Below are 18,730 nucleotides of genomic sequence, written 5' to 3' on the forward strand. Positions count from 1 at the left end.
CCAGCCATGCTGATCTGCTTTCTGTTTATAACGTGTTAAGCACACCTGAGGGCCTTGTTACTTATTCTTCCTCCTGCCTGGAGCACCCTGCCTCTAAGTGTTTGCTTCCTCACTTCCTTCAAGGCCTGACTATGTGATGTCATCCTTATCAGTCCGGCCTTCTCAGGCCACTCTAGGGAAGGCAGCAAGTACATCCCCATCAAGCCTGGGGCACACCCTGTCCTCTTAACTTTTATGTTTTCTTCGACAGTTACCACCATCTGGTATTCTATATATTTATGTTTGTATATTATTATCCCTCTACTAGAATGAAAGTTTTATGAAATCTTGGGTTATTTTTTTCATTCTTCTATAGCTAGTGCTTAATACAATGCTTGCTAGCGTGCCATACAAATTTGTTTCAGGAATGAATGAATAATGAGTGCCTATTGGGTTTTGAAAATCCCCTCATCCCATTTGCCAAAACCAACATATTCATAACCATGTTTTTTTGTATGGTGACCACAGTTTCTAAGCCCAGATTAAAACATGCCATCTAATTGGTGGGGAAAATACTTTTTATTTTGCACTGTCTTGGGAAATTCAATGTGCTTATTAAGTATATTCTACCTAAAATCATAGTCTTATAGCATAGAGTCCTCAAAGGAAAAAAATGATCATTTTTCAGTTCCCTTAATGGCCCTGATAGTGTATTTGGCTTATCCTAGGACACTGAGCTATGTTTAGTTTAAAATAAGTGTGAGTTGAAGTTGTTGGGTTTTTCAAGCTCTTGTTTGGGCTTTGTGGAGATACCTAGAAATTACTGGAAACCTCTGGTAATATCCGGTCCCATCTTTTCTACTTGGTACATTCAGTGCCTAGCATACCACCTCATTTCTATCCAGTAAGGCTTGCTTGAGTAACTGGGCAGGATTTCTCCCCATATGCTAGGTTTCCCTTTGTTCTCTCACTTCGAATTCTTGAGATAATGACAGCATGAATGGTGGGAATAAGGGATACAGAGGGTAAATACTCTAAAAGCCTCACAAGTCCTCATTAAATTATCTTACTATAGAATGAATAACCTGGGTTTCCAGGTTTTCAAGTTCGCAGGCATTCTTCCCAAGGACCAATTTCTTATTTGCTCTGCAGAACATTAGGTTAAGCCTCATCATTTTGCAGAGTTGTGGGTAGGGCTTGAGAAATCTCAGTCCAGGTGATCTTCTCTTCTGCCAAATACAGCTCCCACCTGTGGTATGTGTTAAGCTCAAGAAAATGGCAGTGAAAGGATATTTTCCCAGATTTTCCCACTGAAAGCAAGGCTTCTTTAACTGTGATGTTTACACAGTGATGTTTGGGGTCTAAGATATTTAGTGACAGTGAATGCTCATATGCTTTTGTCCCTGAGAACACTGACCACAATACTTGGCATGAAGCAGACACTCAGGAGCTCATAATCTGCATAAGGCAGGTGCTTAGCAAATACTCAGTGACCAAGAAGATCAATGTAAAGTGAATTAGTAAAGTAACAACAAAGCAGACATTTCTACCTGGAGTATTTCTACCTTAGTATCAAGTTCTTGACACTGTAGGCCATGTCTCCAAATATGATAGGAGTAGTGCAACTATATGCATTTCTGGCTGTACTTTGAGATCAGCAGCTAGCCCAGTGTGTTGCACTAGTAGGTGATTAATCAAACTTAATTTACTGAGTTTGTGGACAAAAATGAGAGAAAATACTTCACTTTCATAACTTTTAAATGTAGTTGTCATCCATATGTTTTGAATTTGGTGAGGGGCTGGCAAAGAAGGAAGAGTATCATACTGCTGAGGTTTACTTTAGGCTGTATAGAATAGTCACAAAATTCTCTCCAGATGAGTTTTAAAGAATTGATACATTTTAGTTTAAAATCTTCCCCCAAACCTACCAATCAAATGAAACCCTAAAAGCCTTTGAGTGATGAGGCAGAATCAAGAAAGGAGATTTAAGCTCAAGATGTGCTAGGAAGTGAGCAGTGACCATTAAACTGTGTATCAGCAACACAGTCCTTAATCTTCACTTCCAGTACTCAGTGGGCTCAATGAAGTCTCCTTTATTTGGGAATGAAATGGAAGCAAGTTGTACTGGAAAGAAGGTATGACAAGTAGAGCCATGGTTTTGGAAACATGTCTCTACACTGTGTTTCTGAAAGCAGAGTGGAAATGCCGTGAGAGTCTAGATTATCTTGGCTATCATTTGAAAGAATGGATAACCATTTTTAATAAATACAGATCAACTGGGATCACAGCATTTTTAAATGCAAACTAGAAGTGGTTCTGGGGTTGTAGTTTCTCTCAAGTGGTTGAAATAGAAGCAATTAAGACTTTTTGTGGAGAGGAATCTTACTTAGCACCAGTAGTAGGACAGTGAACTATAAATAATCCAAGCACTTGCATTTGCAGTTGTGCTTCAAAGTTTTTATGGCCCCATTTCCATCATGATAAATATAATCATTCTCACTTGAATTCATATGCACTTTTTTTTATATGGATGAGTGCAGTCCCTACTTTACTAAATGTAGGTTGATAGATAAAATACTTGATAAAACAAAAATCTCATTAACGTACGCTTCACCGATTTTGAGGTTTTGATAATTTGGATAGGAATCAAGCAGAAGTTTCATTTAGTATTATTCATAAAGATAGGGTTTGTTGAGCAAGTTAATAACATAGACAAGATTCAGGAATAATATTTAACTATGTAGGGAGAAAACATAATTTCCAATCAATTCTTGGACATATGCTTTCTGATAAAAAACATTTGTAGTGCTAAGTGCTGAGCTATTCATTATTCCAGATTGGTTCACTACAGAGTTATTCAGAAATTTAAAAGTTTGAGTGATTAAGTACATCCACTCCTTCCCGGCTGGTTTTGAGTTCAGGGAGCTAGCTAAGGTTATATGGACCCTGTGGCCAGAGCTGGAGTTAGCCAATTCTGATACCTGCTTTAAGCAGTGGTAGTTAGGCCCCCACCCTACATGGGGTAGAATGTATGGACTTACTCTGGTGCTACATGAAAGAAATGAACATAACAGGATTTGAAAGGAAGTAGATTCAACCGTCCATCTGTTATTGGGTTGAGGGCTGCATGGGGCCTCTCACTTTCTTATTCACTTATTGTGGTTGGCCTGTGGGGTCATTCTGTGACAGGGGGATTAGCATATCATATACATACACTTGAGACACTGTTCATTATGCCCTTCAGCTATGTACTGAAAGTCTTCCAAGTGTTTAATGATTTCAGTTGAAGTGTGGAAATTAATCAGGATAGAATCTAGTATTGCAGTGGAAAAGAGATTTAATGTGAGAGAGTAAGGTTTGAATTCTATCCAAGCATTTCTCTGATAACTTAAATAATTTTTCTTGATTTTTTTTCCATAGAGGCCTTGCCTTGGGAATCAAGACTCTGCCCTCATGCAACAGTGGATAGCTCTTGAAGTATACTGGTTTTATCTCTAGAGAGCTGGATTATCCAGAGCCTGAAGAGGCTCCAGGATAAAACTAACACTTCAAACAGGATCATTCTATATAGAGAACTAAAGAACTATTTCTTTGGTGTTCTCTCCAGAGGTGAACTTGCCAACATATTGGAACTTTAAGATTGTCAATAATTCAAGATAGGTGTATTTCATTTGTAAAGAAACCATGGTTCCTATAGTAGTACATGGTTTTGTCCAATTATGGAACAAGAAGAATGGGATGTCTAAGTCGAAGGAAGCAGCCGTTGAAGGAGTGGGACAAAAGAAGAAAACTAGATTGGTGGTCTATTTCATTAATGGAGAAATCACAACTTTTCAACTAAATAATAATATTAAAAGCGTGGTCGTTAGATCCTGTGGAGAAAAAGTGAATCACCTGCATTTAACTTTCCAAAATAATAGCTTTCTTTTTATGGAAAAATTATCCTCTACAGATGTCAAAAAATTGAAGGCATTCCTGGATACAGTCTGTCAAAATCATCTTCCACCACCCATAAGACCTGATGTGGATAGCAGTGCCTTTGCCCGCACAACAGTACAGAAGACGATTGATGAAACTTCATTTCAAAAAGTGGGTAAGAAGTCAGATAGTCAGAGAAAGAAAGAGGAAAACAACGGGACACCTTCATCTGCATCAGAATCACTAACATCTACCTATGAACAGTTATTAGAAGATGAATATGGGAAGAGGAGGAAGAAGCCCTCATCGGATTTCCAAAAAGAGAGTAGGTCTGTGAGAAAGAGGAAATCCAAGAAACACCCATTAAGACATACAAGCCACAATGAGAAGAAAGAATTGAAGTTAAAAGAGTTAAAACAGAATAAATTAGATTTAGAATTTTTATTTAAGATCAGTCCTTACCTACATGGCACTAATCTTTTCCCAAAACTGACTGAGAATATATATTTCACATTTCTGTCAGAAGCAGAGTATGATAAGGATGATCCACATTGGGACAGACTCAAGCTGACTCTTGACTGCTACCCGGAGAAACTATGGCAAGGCTTCCCCAATTTGGGAAACACCTGTTACATGAATGCAGTTCTACAGTCTTTATTTTTTATTCCATCATTTGCTGATGATTTACTCAATCGAAGTTTCCCATGGTGTAAAATTACCCCTGATGCACTTAGCATGTGCTTGGCACAGATGTTTGTCTTGAAAGATATTTATAACATAAATATCAAGAAGAGGTTACTTGTGAATATTAAACAAACCATTTCAGCAGTTGCAGGGATATTCTCTGACAACACGCAGAATGATGCCCATGAGTTTTTAGGTCATTATTTAAATCAGATGAAAGAAAACATGGAAAAATTAAACACAGCTGGGAAGACTAAAATTGAATCTGAGAAAGAAAATTTACCTCAACCGGTTTTAGTTGACAGTGCAGCCAGCCAAGCACTCTTGTGTCCTGTCGTCAGTAATTTCGAGTTTGAGTTGCTATGTTCTATTACTTGTAAAGCCTGTGGGCACGTTGTTCTTAAGACAGAAGTGAGTAATTACCTCTCCATCAATCTTCCCCAAGGACAGCAAGCACTTCCCTTTTCTGTTCAATCTAGTTTTGATTTTTTCTTTGGATCAGAAAATCTTGAGTATATATGTGAGCAGTGTCAACACAGGAAATCTCTTATAAAGTATACATTCAGTAGGCTACCTAGGGTCCTTATTGTTCATCTGAAGCGCTATAGCTTTACTGAGTTTCGGTCCTTAAAGAAGGATGACCAAGAAGTCATTATTTCCAAAAATTTAAAGATATCTTCCCATTGCAATGAAAATACCAGACCACCATTTCCTTTAAACAAGAAAGCACATCTTATGAATCTCAAAGTTTTAAAAATGTTTCGAAACATAAATTCTGAAGCTATCAGTAAGTTGACACCGTCAGCAAAGATGACCTCGGAATTCATGAATTCTTTGCCTTCACACATTATACCAGATGAAGAGTCCGAACCAGAAAAAGATCTTGTTCATCATGAAGGTTCAAAAGAAGAGAAAGAAAAAGACCCCGGAAAATACTCTATACTAAAGATACTAGAGTCCGCATCGGCAAACTCAGAAGATGCAGTAATCATTGCAAGAGAGCTGTTAACAGTGGCCTTAGTGATGAATATGGAAGATGGCTCATTTTCTCTGAGAGAGATAACCATCAGCAACCCAGATATATGTCAGAAAGTAACTGAAAATCCAAAACTAAATGAGGACGAGAGAATCGATATGTTTGTAGATTTTGAGGCTCTGGCTGAGACCACTGAAGATGAAAAAGCCAAAATTTCAGAAGAATTTTCCCCAGTGGCTGAACAGACCCCAGATAAAGAAAGGATGAAAATCTATGAACAAGCCCTTTGGCTGGCACTGCTTCAAAGCTTTCCAAAGCCAACGACTCAAAAGAAAAAGTGCACAGAGAAACTCAAAATACCGAAGGAATCAGGCATCCAGGGAACCGAGGTGAATTCCCCAGGTGCATCGCGTCACAATAAAAAGTCTGGAAAAAAGGGCTCTTTAGGTACAGAGAAGACAGAAGCTGCATCCAAGAAACCAAAAGGAGAAGCTGAGATGGAAGATCATCAGGCCTACCGGCTCATTGGTGTCCTCAGCCATCTGGGGAAGAGCCTAAATTCAGGCCATTATATCACCGATGCCTACGACTTTGCAAAGCAAGAGTGGTTCACTTACAATGATTTGCATGTGTCAAATATCGAAGAGGCCACAATGCAAAAAGCTAGACTTTCCTCTGGGTATGTCTTCTTTTACATGCATAATGAGATCTTTGAAGAGCTGTTGGAAAGGGAGAGTTCCCCACCTCAAAGCACAGAGGCAGGGAAGATCTCTCAAGAGTAGGAAGGAAAACAGACTTAAATTGAACAAATTTGCTTGACTGCCTCTTTGGCTATCACTTTTTTCATGGAAGGAAAATTTTGAACTCTAGCCAAGCACAAAGCAACAACTAGCATCCAGGACCAAAGTTCAAGCAGAAACACTTACTTGAAAATAAATCTTTGTTCTAATCCTGATATAGACACCTTAACCCAAGTTCTGGCTGATAAACATTCATCTCCCCTACTAGACTAGAACTTTGCTTTCCATATTCTACTAATGCAGTGAATTTTGAGTGTGGTTCTCAAACCAATAGTGTAAGGAACATGGAAGGACTTGTGAGAAATGCAGTTTGTTGAGTCCACCATGGACTCACTAATCCCGAAACTGAGGAGAGAGGCAGCAGTTTGATGGCGAGCTTCCAGAAAGTTGGAGAATCACTTCCATAGTGTGCAGAGTATCTTGGTGTATTTTCCTGTTGTATATTTGAATTGTTTATATTTTGTAAAAGAGTTTGATCACATTTTTTCTTTTATTCATTCATACCTTTCCTTTGTAAGTGTATTAATGTTAACATCAAAAGGCACAAAATTACTCTTCTGCCAATCAGATTCAGCAGTTTGATGGGAAAAAGCAGTCTCTGAAGTTCTGGCAAAACAAATGAAAAATCTAGTTGCTGAAGTCCTGGCAATAAAAGAATAGTTGCTAGGGTCCTGGCAATAAATACTAAATGAAGCCTGTAGTTTATCCATCCTCTTGGGAGTACATAGATGAGACTGAACACCATATCAAGTCTACAGATTGTTTGCTTAACTTCTCCTTAATCCCAAAAGGGCTGTATACCATCAAGCTTAAACCCTGAGAATGGAGAAGTTGATCTGCCCTCAATAAATTCAACACGTTTTCCTGTTGGTCTGCTGGCAAAGTGTTCTTCATTATCTAAGACCACCATGCCATTTTCTTCAGAGGGACACTTGCACTGCCTAAAAGGAATATTGATGACCAGAACTTTACCTGAAGTCTTGACCAAGCTTCACTCAATAAGACTAATTCCAGATTTCTTTTACTTACTTAAACCTTATAGTATGGTGGCCTTATTCCTTCAATGTGTAAACCATACATGCTTTAAAGTGTACTTGTAGGATTTCAAAGTCTTGTAACTCATTTGATACAGTGTCAAAAAACCTGTGCCTGGATATGATCTGCTTCTGGGTAAAAGCCTCATGGATCCTGAGGTGGTCATATTCTGTTGAAGTGCCATGTAATTCAGGGATTTAGTAATTCTGATATTAAGTTCGTGCCATCTCTGTAACTTAGCTTTTTGCTGTCTTTGAGGCAGTGAATGTGTAATGCCTTGTACCTTTGCTATTAACAAATGATTTGTACTAAGAGACTTTCTTACATCATATAAAAGGATTGAAATTTTCATTCCCATCTTTTCCAGCATGGGGTCCCCCTTGTGGATGGGATATGGTTCTAGTATGGCTATATTAATCCAAGACTGTGTTGATGCTGTTCATTCTGGAGGTCCTTAAAAGAGATGAATTCATTGGTGAGAGAAAGTTTAAAACTGCCCTCTGAGAGAAAAACCAGATTCTAAAGTTTGGGAAAATAAGTTTGTTCAGAACACAATGTGTCTAAAAAGAGGTCTGAACGGAAGCTAAAGATTGCTGAGGTTGGCAGGGGATGTTTCCTAGGTTGAATTAATTATCTCTGTGTAAGGTGCTGAAGACACAATAATGAGATTTGTTCAACTTGTGTAGCACCTTAGCAGCTGGAGCATTTGAAAGATGAGTTTGGAATTAGATTTAGAGGGAGAGAGTGACGCTCTGTTTTCCCAATTTCAGATTTTTTTGCTTTAAATCTGAACCTATTTTCGTTGGCATCAAAGTAAGAGTTTTGGAAAGAGTGAGGGAAAGTCATTTTCTTTTGAAAGGAGAATGAAAATGCTAGTAGTTTTAAGAGATTAAAATTTTTTGGTGTGGAGTATAGAGTATTGTACATTCTGCATATGCTGCTCTTCAGCTTGTTGCACTTCCAAATGCAGGGCAAATGAAAAGGTGAAGAAGGTTCTGGTATCCATGAGAGGAAGGTTCTGTCCTCTGGGACAGATAGTTTGGGTGGAATTCATTGCTGTTCTGTGAGAAGAAATTCTTGGTGCACAATGAGTGGCTGTATACTCTCTACCTGTTACATGTTATTTCAAATAAAAATTAAAAATTCTTAAGTAGCTCAGTGACCACTTATTATGGATTTTAATTGGTTCTCTATTTTACAGATCAGGTTTCTGGGTAATCTGTGGATATAAAAGCTTTCTTTGACACTCTGTATTCGCTTTCTACTGCTTCTTTAAAAATTTAACCGCAAGGCTTCCCTGGTAGTGCAGTGGTAAGGAATCTGCCTGTCAATGCAAGGGACATGAGTTTGATCCCTGGTCCGGGAAGATCCCACATGCTGTGGAGCAACTAAGCCTGTGTACCATAATTATTGAGCCTGTGTTCTAGAACGCGTGTTCCATAACAACAGAAGAGTAGCTCCTGCTCCCCACAACTAGAGAAAAGTGTGGCAACAAAGACCCAGCACAGCTAAAAATAAATTAAAAATTTTTTTAATTACTACAAAATTGAATGGCTTAAAGCAACACAAATTTATTATCTTAGAATTCTGGCAGTCAGGAGTCCAAGAGAGGCATCACTGGGCTAAAATCAAGGTGTTGGCAGGTCTACAGTCCTTCCAGATCCTCTAAGGGGACAGTTTTTCTTCTTTCTCAGCTTCTGGAGGCTACCCACATTTCTTAGCTCATGGCTTCATTCCTCCACCTTCACAGCCCACAATGCTGCACTGAGTCCTCTCACACTCCCATCTCTGGTTCGCCTGCATTCCTTTACCACTTTTAAGAACCATGGTGAGACTAAGCCAGGATAATTCAAGATCATCTCCCTATCTGAAGGTCAGCTGATTAGCACCCTTAATTACCATTTGTCTCCTAACAGTATTGTCACAGGTTCCAAGCACTAGGATGTGGACATCTTTGGGGGACCCTTACTCTTGCCAGCACACAATAGTAGAAGGTAATGGAAAACAACAACAGAGTAGAATGATTCAGGACACAGACTCCTGGGAGATAGTTTTAGTACCACCACCAGGTCAAGAAGCGAAAGCATCTGAGGTTTTAACCAAGGATGAAGTAAAATTGTAATCAGTAATTAAGCAAAAATCTTGAGACCAGTTACAGAAACAAGGTCTATAGTAGCTTTGCATATTTTCTCTATTATATGAGTGTGTCTGTTTGTATATACTCAACCATTTTCTTTTTCTCTGTCCTGCTTCCTATTTCTAATTTTATATACAAGTTATTGGAAGTTAATTTTACAACTTAGTTTTTAAAGGTAACAACAGAATATTCAATGACTGCCTGACTGAATTGGAGGGATAATTAACAGATCCCATGATGGATGCAATGACTTGGGACTGAGTCATCTAATTGGGGGCAATGGTGTACACATAAAAGGATGGATATATCTATTAGGTAGAAACATGGGATCATTCTGCTGCTGTAAAAAGTTCAAATGTACGTAGGGGTACATAGGGAAGCTGAGTAACCAAAGACATGGGCGGTGCCGGTTAACAACGCACTGCCTCAGCCCAATTCACCCTTCAGTACCTGATCTGTGACAGCGGGCAGAACTCCTTTAGGCATTTCTCCTTTACAGGAAACACAGGCTGAGCTTTCTCAGGAGAGGGTGCATGAGGTACACAGCAAGTGAAAGGGGTTCTCTTGCCATTTCCAATTGTTGATGGGGGTTAGCACTGTGAGCTGTGATGTGAGAGAATCTAGGAGGTTCACAAACCCAGCCATGGAACCAGAATGTAAAGTCCCTGAGACTTCCTAGTTCTGGCCTGGCCTACCCTGGAGATGACTAGCTGCTGTCCCCACCTGGATACCATGTGCCCTGACTCCCTTTGATCACGTGCTTTTCCCAGGTTTGGATTCCACAGGCCTGATGCCCAGTCTCCCGACACAAAGCCACACACTACTGGCCTCCTGCTTCTCCAGCAGCCTCTATCCCTCTACAGGACTGAGTTGCTGGCCATTGGCGTTAGCCCTCCTTGTGAGTGACTAACACTTCCACTTTAGTTTCACATGTACTGCAAAGTGGTGCACATATGTATATATATATATACATATATATATATATATATGTAGACAGTCATACTTTTTAGGTCCTTTTCTCATATGGGTTATCACAATATTGAGCATAGTACCCTGTGCTATACAGTAGGTCCCTGTTGGTTTATCTATCTTCTAGGTAGTAGCGTGTGTATGTTCATCCCAAGTTCCTGATTTATCCCTCCCCTCCCCCTACCACATTTCCCCTTTGGTACCCATAAGTTTGTTAAATTGCTTTTGCAGCATAAAACTTACTGCATAAAATGAGCAGGTTTCCAAGAATGGAATCTGATAGCTACTCCTATTTCCCTGTTCTAATTCTACGTCTAGAGGTCACCAACCCCTGAAGCTTCTGGAAGGCATCTCTGGCATGGTAGCACTCATAACATTCACAACCAAGATTCTCAGTGGAAAGGCATACTTCCTTGCCTCTTCCTTGCAATTTTCCTTGCACATCACAAAATTTCCTGTCATAGAAATGGAAGATAGATGAACAGATGGGTTGATAGATAAGTAGATGAATAGATAGATGAAATGGCCACTGATTTTGTGTTAGATTTCAGGAACAGTGGAATGTCATAAAGTACGACTATAGACCAGAGTTCTGTAGACCATAGTCTGTGGGCTAAACATGGATTGCTATCTATTTTTGTAAATAAAACATTATTGGGATACAAGTCCTGATGATTCACATATTTCTAACTAGAGCAGCCCAGTGCAGTAGTTGTGAAAAGGACTGTAAAGCCTAAAATATTCACTATCTTGCCCTTAAAAAAATGCCTTCCTTTAGGCTTCCACTCTGATGCTGCTTGAAATCCCCCATTAGGAAGGCATCATTTGGGGATGTTCCTATTGCTATTGGAACAAGGCAAGATACAATACTCCACTGTTCATGGGGCCAGATGCCTTTCTCTCCCAAATTTTAGCCTAGGGCAGAAATGAACACAGGCGTAGCAGAGGGGAGAGAGGAAGCTGGGGTATGGAGAGGTGCTGCAGGACAGAGGGTGTGGATGTGAACACAATTTATTCACAGAGGATAAAGATAGAGAATAGGGACCACGACATGACGGACTTGCATGGATCCCATTCCTTGCAATATCTGTCAGGGACAAGCCCAAACATAGAAATATGGCACTACACTGAGACTTTGAACAAATATCAAAAGGATACAGAAAAGGTTCCAATTGAAGTGAATTCGGTTAGCCTCAACGAGGATTAACTGAATATTTCTATACTAGCCAGCAAAAGGTGGATAATCTACCTCAGAAGAAAGGACTTGATTTATTTCTGTCATTGAGGCTACCAACCTTGAAATAGTAGCATCAGCCTTCTCCCTCAACCACCACATATTCAACCAATCCTGTCTCTTCCTCTTCATTCATTCCCAGTGATATCAATCTAGACCAGACTGTAATCAACCAACTCAGTCAACTCATAATCCTTTGAATCTGGGATGTATATATGAACAGGTAACTGATAAAACCCACAGCACAAAAAAAGAACAACTAGACTTTGAGAGGGAAAGAATTTCAGAGAAACTGGATTCCTGTTGTCTGGGCTGATTAGAGAAAATTTAAAGATACACATGGCAGTTGAGCTGAGCCTTGAAAGTTGCACAAAATTCAATTATGTGGAGAAAGGGGCATCTCAAGTGAAGAAATGGGAGTAGCAACGGCATAACATATGGATTGTCTCATTCGTATATGACAACACACAGTGGCCCTAAAAAAGAATCTAAAACTCTGCTCCCTAAGGATGAGGCGGGTCATGAAGAACAGCGACCAAAGCCTTACCCAAGCTATGTGATCACTAAACAGCTGGATAAGCTGATTAATGGTCTCTTGTATCCAGAGAGACTTTTCCTTATGCCAAAGATAACACAATAATGGGGAGGAGGGAAGTAAGTGACTCCCATACACACACCTTGCAAAATGGCATTCGACTGAAACAAAACATAAAGAATTCAAGGTGGCCATATTGAGACTGCATCAAAAGATTTTACAGGGACTTCCCTGGTGGTCCAGTGATTAATACTCCATTTCTTATAACATGCCAAAGAACCTCCCCACATCATACAATGGTCTCACAAAGTATATACACTTCCAGTTTTAAGCGCAATGAGTTCTGGGATCTAACATACAGCATGGTGATTATAGCTAATAATACCAATAGAATTGTGTTAGCATAATACTGTATCAACTTGAAATGTGCTGAGAGCAGATCTTAAATGTTCTCACTGTAAAAAAGAAACGGTAGGGGCTTCCTCGGTGGTTTGGGGTTAAGAATCCACCTTGCAATGCAGGAGACACTGGTTAGATCCCTGGTCTGGGAAGATCCCACATGCCTTCGAGTAACAAAGCTCGGGAGCCGAAACTACTCAGCCCATTCACTGAAAATACTGAAGCCCACGTGCCTAGAGCCTGTGCTCTGCAACAAGAGAAGTAACTGCAGTGAGAAGCCCATGCACCACAATGAAGAGTAGCCCCTGGTTCACCGAAACTAGAGAAAGCCCACATGTACCAATGAAGACCCACCACAGCCAAATAAATCTAAAAAAAGAGAGAATTGGTAATTATGTGACAGGATAGAGGAGTTGGCTAAAGCTGTGGTGTCATCATTTTGCAATATATAGGAGTACCAAATCAAAATGTTGTAAACTTTATAAACTTATTCAATGTTTAATGTCAATTATATTTCAATAAAGCTGGAAAAAAAAAAGAAATCCCCCAACTTTTTTGTGTTCCAGGAAATGGCTTATTGTAAAGAATGTCTATTCCCATGGGATGTAGGTAAGACCTAGGCTGGCCGCCTTCTTTACCTATGACAAGGCCAGACTCAGACCCTCCCAATTCCCGTTCTCTGTCTCATCAATTGAACTGAACTATTGGTTCAGTTTCCATGGGCTTCCCAGGTGGCACTAGTGGTAAAGATCCTGCCTGCAAATGCAAATGTAACAGATGTGGGTTCGATCCCTCAGTCAGGAAGATGTCCTAGAGGAGGCCATGGCAACCCACTCCGCTATTCATGCCTGGAGAATCCCTGGCAGGCTACAGTCCTTAGGGTCACACAAAGTCGTACACCACTGAAGCAACTTAGCACGCACACACACGCATATGCACATTTATTTCCATTAGCCAATCTGGACATAATATTGGCTAGTTTGGCTTGACCAGACATTAGTCAAGCTTCTGTCCTCCACACAGATCCCTGAACTTCGACTTGGTTTCAGCCTCAGAATGCGGAACGGCCCCTACTTAACAAGCCCTCCTGAGAATCGGCTGACCAGCAAGAAAATATTCCTTGATTAACTGCCTGATTATGCCACAGGCTCATCCCATTCCCCCACATCGGTTCTTTCTAGCCAGAGTTTCTTGTTTCTATAAAAGAAAACACTTTCTGCCTGCCCTTTGAGGCACTTGCATATCTCCTATTCCTATTGCAGTAGCCTCCTCCTTACCTCCGTCTCTTCTGACCTCAGTCAGGTGTTTTACTTTTTTTTTATTTGACACAGTCTTCCTTTCCTCCATGATGTAGCAGCAAACTGATTTCTCCTTGGTAATCAAGATCAACCACCCCAGTTAGTAGACAAACCCCTCTTTACACCAGTTTGTTCAGTGACACAAGATCAAAATGGTCAGTTGGCACTTCCCACCTCCGGTTCCCTGAAGCCATTTGTGTGGCTCCAGGAGGAAGCATGCTTTCCTTGGGAACTAATATCTCCAAGACAGAAGAGCTCAAAATTCCTAGCATGGAAAACAAAAATGCGGGAAGTGTGGTATTGGGTGTAATAGTAACAGGCAATAGTAACATTGCCTCTCCCACTCCTTAATTCCTGGATTTATGTGTTCTGGGTATGGCGGACACATGACGATCTGTGATTTCAAACATAAACTGCATCCTGGAAGGCTGAATCCCGTCCTAGCAAGGTGTTTTCTCCCAGTTGACACTGTGAGTCTTCAGTAAGCCATTTCACCTCTCAATCATGCCAGGTTCTTGTAGGGTAATGGAGGGTGTCATAAGGCCAGTTATTTCCATGGATACAAGATCATGGCTGCACTTCCTTGCTGGGAGACGAGTTCCCTGATGAGATGCAAGGTTGGATTGCCATATGTCAGATAAGGCTTTCTGTGAATCCAGGGATGGTGGTGCTGGCAGAGATGACAAACCCATTTCCAGAATATATGTCTACTTCAGTGTGGACAAATGTTTATTCCCTCTATGGGAAAAGAAGGGTTTTCCAGGTGGCTCTGTGGTAAAGAATCTACCTGCCAATGCAGGAGACGCTCATTCAATCCCTGCTGCTGCTGCTGCTAAGTCACTTAAGTCATGTCCGACTCTGTGCGACCCCATAGACGGCAGCCCACCAGGCTCCCCGTCCCTGGGATTCTTCAGGCAAGAACAATGGAGTGGGTTGCCATTTCCTTCTCCAATGCATGAAAGTGAAAAGTGAAAGTGAAGTCGCTCAGTCGTGTCCGACTCTTAGCGACCCCATGGACTGCAGCCTACCAGGCTTCTCTGTCCATGGGATTTTCCAGGCAAGAGTACTGGAGTGGGGTGCCATTGCCTTCTTCCATTCAGTCCCTGGGTTGGAAAAATCCCCTGGAGGAGGAAATGGCAACCCACTCCAGTATTCTTGCCTGGAGAATCCCATGGACAGAGGAGCCTGGCGGGCTATAGTCCATGGGGTCACAAAGAGTCGGACATGACTTAGCAATTCAAACAACAGTGGGAGCAGAGGTCCAGGGTAATCCATATGCCCACAGGCGGGTGGCTGGTCCCGCCAAGGAATGGTGCCATACCCCAGGCTCAGCATGGATCTTTGTCATCAGCAGGTTACACACTCAGCAGTAGCTGTAGCCGGGCAGCCTTCCTGAGGGCAAGTCTGTGTTGTCCTGCCCACGCACAGCCTCCATCACTGCCACCATGGCATCTTTCTGTCCACCTGCTATCTTCACATCCCGTGCCCATTCAGAGTCACCGATCCACATGCCTCTCCCTTAGACATCCTCGCGTCTACACCGCTGTACCCACGGTACACCACACTCCTGACAGCTGCCGGAAGCAGCCGCGAACTAACTCCTTTTCTCTTGCAATATCCCTCCGACGCCCTCTACTGGCAAAGCCCATCATCGTGCTCATTGAAAACTAGGGATGTTAAGTGAATTCTGTCCACTATCGCATAGAGGTATGGACCTGGGAATTTGGAGCTAAGATACAATACGTTGCTAACTGGCATAGATTCTTCACTCCAGTGCCATCAGGCCTCTGATTTACTTGGATTAGAATCCTATGTGACTGTTGAGGTAGTAAATTCCTGAGCCTCAGTTTTCTAACCCTTGGAACATAGCTCAATGTTCAGGGCTTAATACTTTATGTTTTCAGCAACATATTTCCCAAATACTGGAAAGTAAGTATATCCCTTTGGAATCTTGCCTAAAATCCTTGATCCTTCCTTTTTGTACCCCACAAAACCCTTGCTTCACTTAAAATTTTCAAAACAAGTTATACATTCATTCTACAGTTCAGATACCCCCAGAAAGGCAGTTGTGGTAACTCATCTGCAAACTTGTGGCTTTAAGTGTCTACTGAAGCAAGGAAGACTTTGGGAGGCTTTATACTAACACACCAGTCCACTTTGCTTCCAGTTGTTCTGGTGCAGAGAACGTTGACTGATTTGTATTATGAAAGACTAGTTGGTGGTGATGGAAGTCCCAGAAGCTGGCCTGATGCAGCAATTATTTTCTATACCTATTACAGTGTCTCGGGCATTGTGGGACTCAGCAGTGTCCTCTAGTACAGAGTGTACATTCTTGCGCATGATGAGTGTCCTTTTATCAGGGTCTAACCAGAGGGCTGAGGGTGGCAACAAACTGTCCACAGAATTGTCCCCAATTCACACAAGTCTCTGTCTGATTTTGAGCGAGATTGTTTTCCACTTTGCTACATCAAACACGCAAACCATCAGCCTCTCTGGATGCAACAGCTTGGTTCATGGGTACTGTTACATTAAACCATTTTGCTTTGGATAAATTCCTTTCATCTTTCATAACCTACCTTTATGTCAGCTTTCACCTTGTTCCATCTCCGAATCCTCTGCATTTATTAATATTAGCAACCTTCATTCAGTATTGCCCCCAAGACTGCCTTTCCCCATCGCTCCACATTCTACTCACCTCTTACTCTTGCTTCTCTCTCCCTCTCATAACCTGTCTTTAAAGCCCGTGAAAACTTTCCTTTTCTCAGTAGGCCGGTCTCCCCAACATTTGATAGTAATTGCACTATCAAGGTGAATCTTTATTTACTGAAGCTATACTTCCATCTCATTGGTGGCATTTGGGGTCTTGTGATGAAGAGACAAGAACTGGATTCTGAAATCAGTCCTGACTCTGGTAGGTATAAGGCATATTTCATTTATTCATATTTGGATTTTGTTCTAATGGCTGTAATTTTTTTCCCATCTGGGATCACATTCACAATTCTGAGGGAGAAGTTGGAGTTCAGCAAAGAGAAGCACAAGTAGGAAATGAAAGTTTTGCTGAGCAGAAACTATCCTTTAGCAATAGTTATATCCATTATTGAAATGATTATCTCCTCTATAGGATTTTCGGTTTCCTCTTCTAGAAGCTTCTGATTTTCTTTTTACCCTTTTCATTTTACAAGCAATTATCTATAAGTGCAACTGAAGTGCCAACGATCTGAACTGTTACTAAAATTGAAAACTACGTGGTCTGAGGAATAAATGTTAAAATTGATAATACCTTTTATACACAGTCTCTGTGGGTTTTGTTCTTGTGTTAGAGGCACGATTTCCGTAAAGAAGAAAAACAAGCTACTGTGTTTGTATTCGTTATAAACCACCATACTAAGCATTCTCTTCATAAATTGGAATCCAATGGTCACTAAAAGAAACCTTCCCTGTGTCTGCAATTCTGCCCCACACTGGCTTGGGTTCTAGTCAGAAGTGTCATCACAAATGTTTACTTCCATAAGAGGTGAACTGTGAAGCTGCCTTATCTTGAATACATTATTTTATGACTGTACCTGTTGGAGAAGTTTGAACTGTGGTGCTGGAGAAGACTCTTGAGAGTCCCTTGGACTGCAAGGAGATCCAACCAGTCCATCCTAAAGGAAATCAGTCCTGAATATTCATTGGAAGGACACATGCTGAAGCTGAAGCGCCAATACTTTGTCCACCTGATGCAAAGAACTGACTCATTTGAAAAGACCCTGATGCTGGGAAAGACTGAAGGAGGAGAAGAAGACCGAGGATGAGGTGGTTGGATGGCATCACCGACTCGATGGACATGAGTTTGAGCAAGCTCCAGGAGTTGGTGATGGACAGGGAAGCCTGGTGTGCTGCAGTCCAGGGGATTGCAAAGAGTCAGACACAACTGAGAGACTGAAATGAACCGTGCCTCAGTTTCCTGATCGGTAAAAAGTACAAAAATTAATTTCTTTATCTATGAATGATTGTGGGGATGAAAAGAAATATCTTGTGTGAAAATACCATGCATAGGCTTAAGGGTTAAATAAGTAGTAAACACAGAGGTCCCTGCAGTTTCAGTTCAGTTCAGTTCAGTTCAGTCGTTCAGTCGTGTCCGACTCTGCTACCCCATGAATCACAGCATGCCAGGCCTCCCTGTCCATCTCCAACTCCCGGAGTACACTCAAACTCATGTCCACAGAGTCGGTGATGCCATCCAGCCATCTCATTCTATGTCGTCCCCTTCTCCTCCTGCCCCCAATCCCTCCCAGCATCAGAGTCTTTTCCAGTGAGTCAACTCTTCACATGAGGTGGCCAAAGTATTGGAGTTTCAGCTTTAGCATCAAGCCTTCCAATGAACACCCAGGATTGATCTCCTCTAGAATGGACTGGTTGGATCTCCTTGCAGTCCAAGGGACTCTCAAGAGTCTTCTCCAGCACCACAGTTCAAAAGCATCAATTTTTTGGCGCTCAGCTTTCGTTATAGTCCAACTCTCACATCCATACATGACCACGGGAAAAACCATAGCCTTGACTAGACAGACCTTGGTTGGCAAAGTAATGTCTCTGCTTTTTAATATACTATCTAGGTTGGTCATAAATTTCCTTCCAAGGAGTAAGCGTCTTTTAATTTCATGGCTGCAATCAGCATCTGCAGTGATTTTGGAGCCCAAAGAAATAAAGTCTGACACTGTTTCCACTGTTTCCCCATCTATTTCCCATGAAGTGATGGGACCAGATGCCATGATCTTTGTTTTCTG

At 41.2% G+C, this 18,730-nt stretch overlaps 1 protein-coding gene across 1 annotated transcript; it reads left to right on the forward strand.

Moving 5' to 3' along the window:
* The first annotated feature begins 3,663 nt into the window (after positions 1-3,663).
* Positions 3,664-6,339, forward strand: USP26 (ubiquitin specific peptidase 26). Its single transcript, XM_055437663.2, has one exon. The coding sequence runs from the start codon at positions 3,664-3,666 to the stop codon at positions 6,337-6,339; it is 2,676 nt and encodes an 891-aa protein (XP_055293638.2).
* Positions 6,340-18,730: the final 12,391 nt, after the last annotated feature.

This window comes from Moschus berezovskii, chromosome X (assembly GCF_049115385.1).
Source record: "Moschus berezovskii isolate FMDL1 chromosome X, NW_MosBer_1.0, whole genome shotgun sequence".
NCBI classification, from domain to species: domain Eukaryota; kingdom Metazoa; phylum Chordata; class Mammalia; order Artiodactyla; family Moschidae; genus Moschus; species Moschus berezovskii.

Excerpts from the sequence above, each read along its gene's own strand:
- USP26 (XM_055437663.2), top strand. The coding sequence starts at position 3,664 with ATGGTTCCTATAGTAGTACATGGTTTTGTCCAATTATGGAACAAGAAG.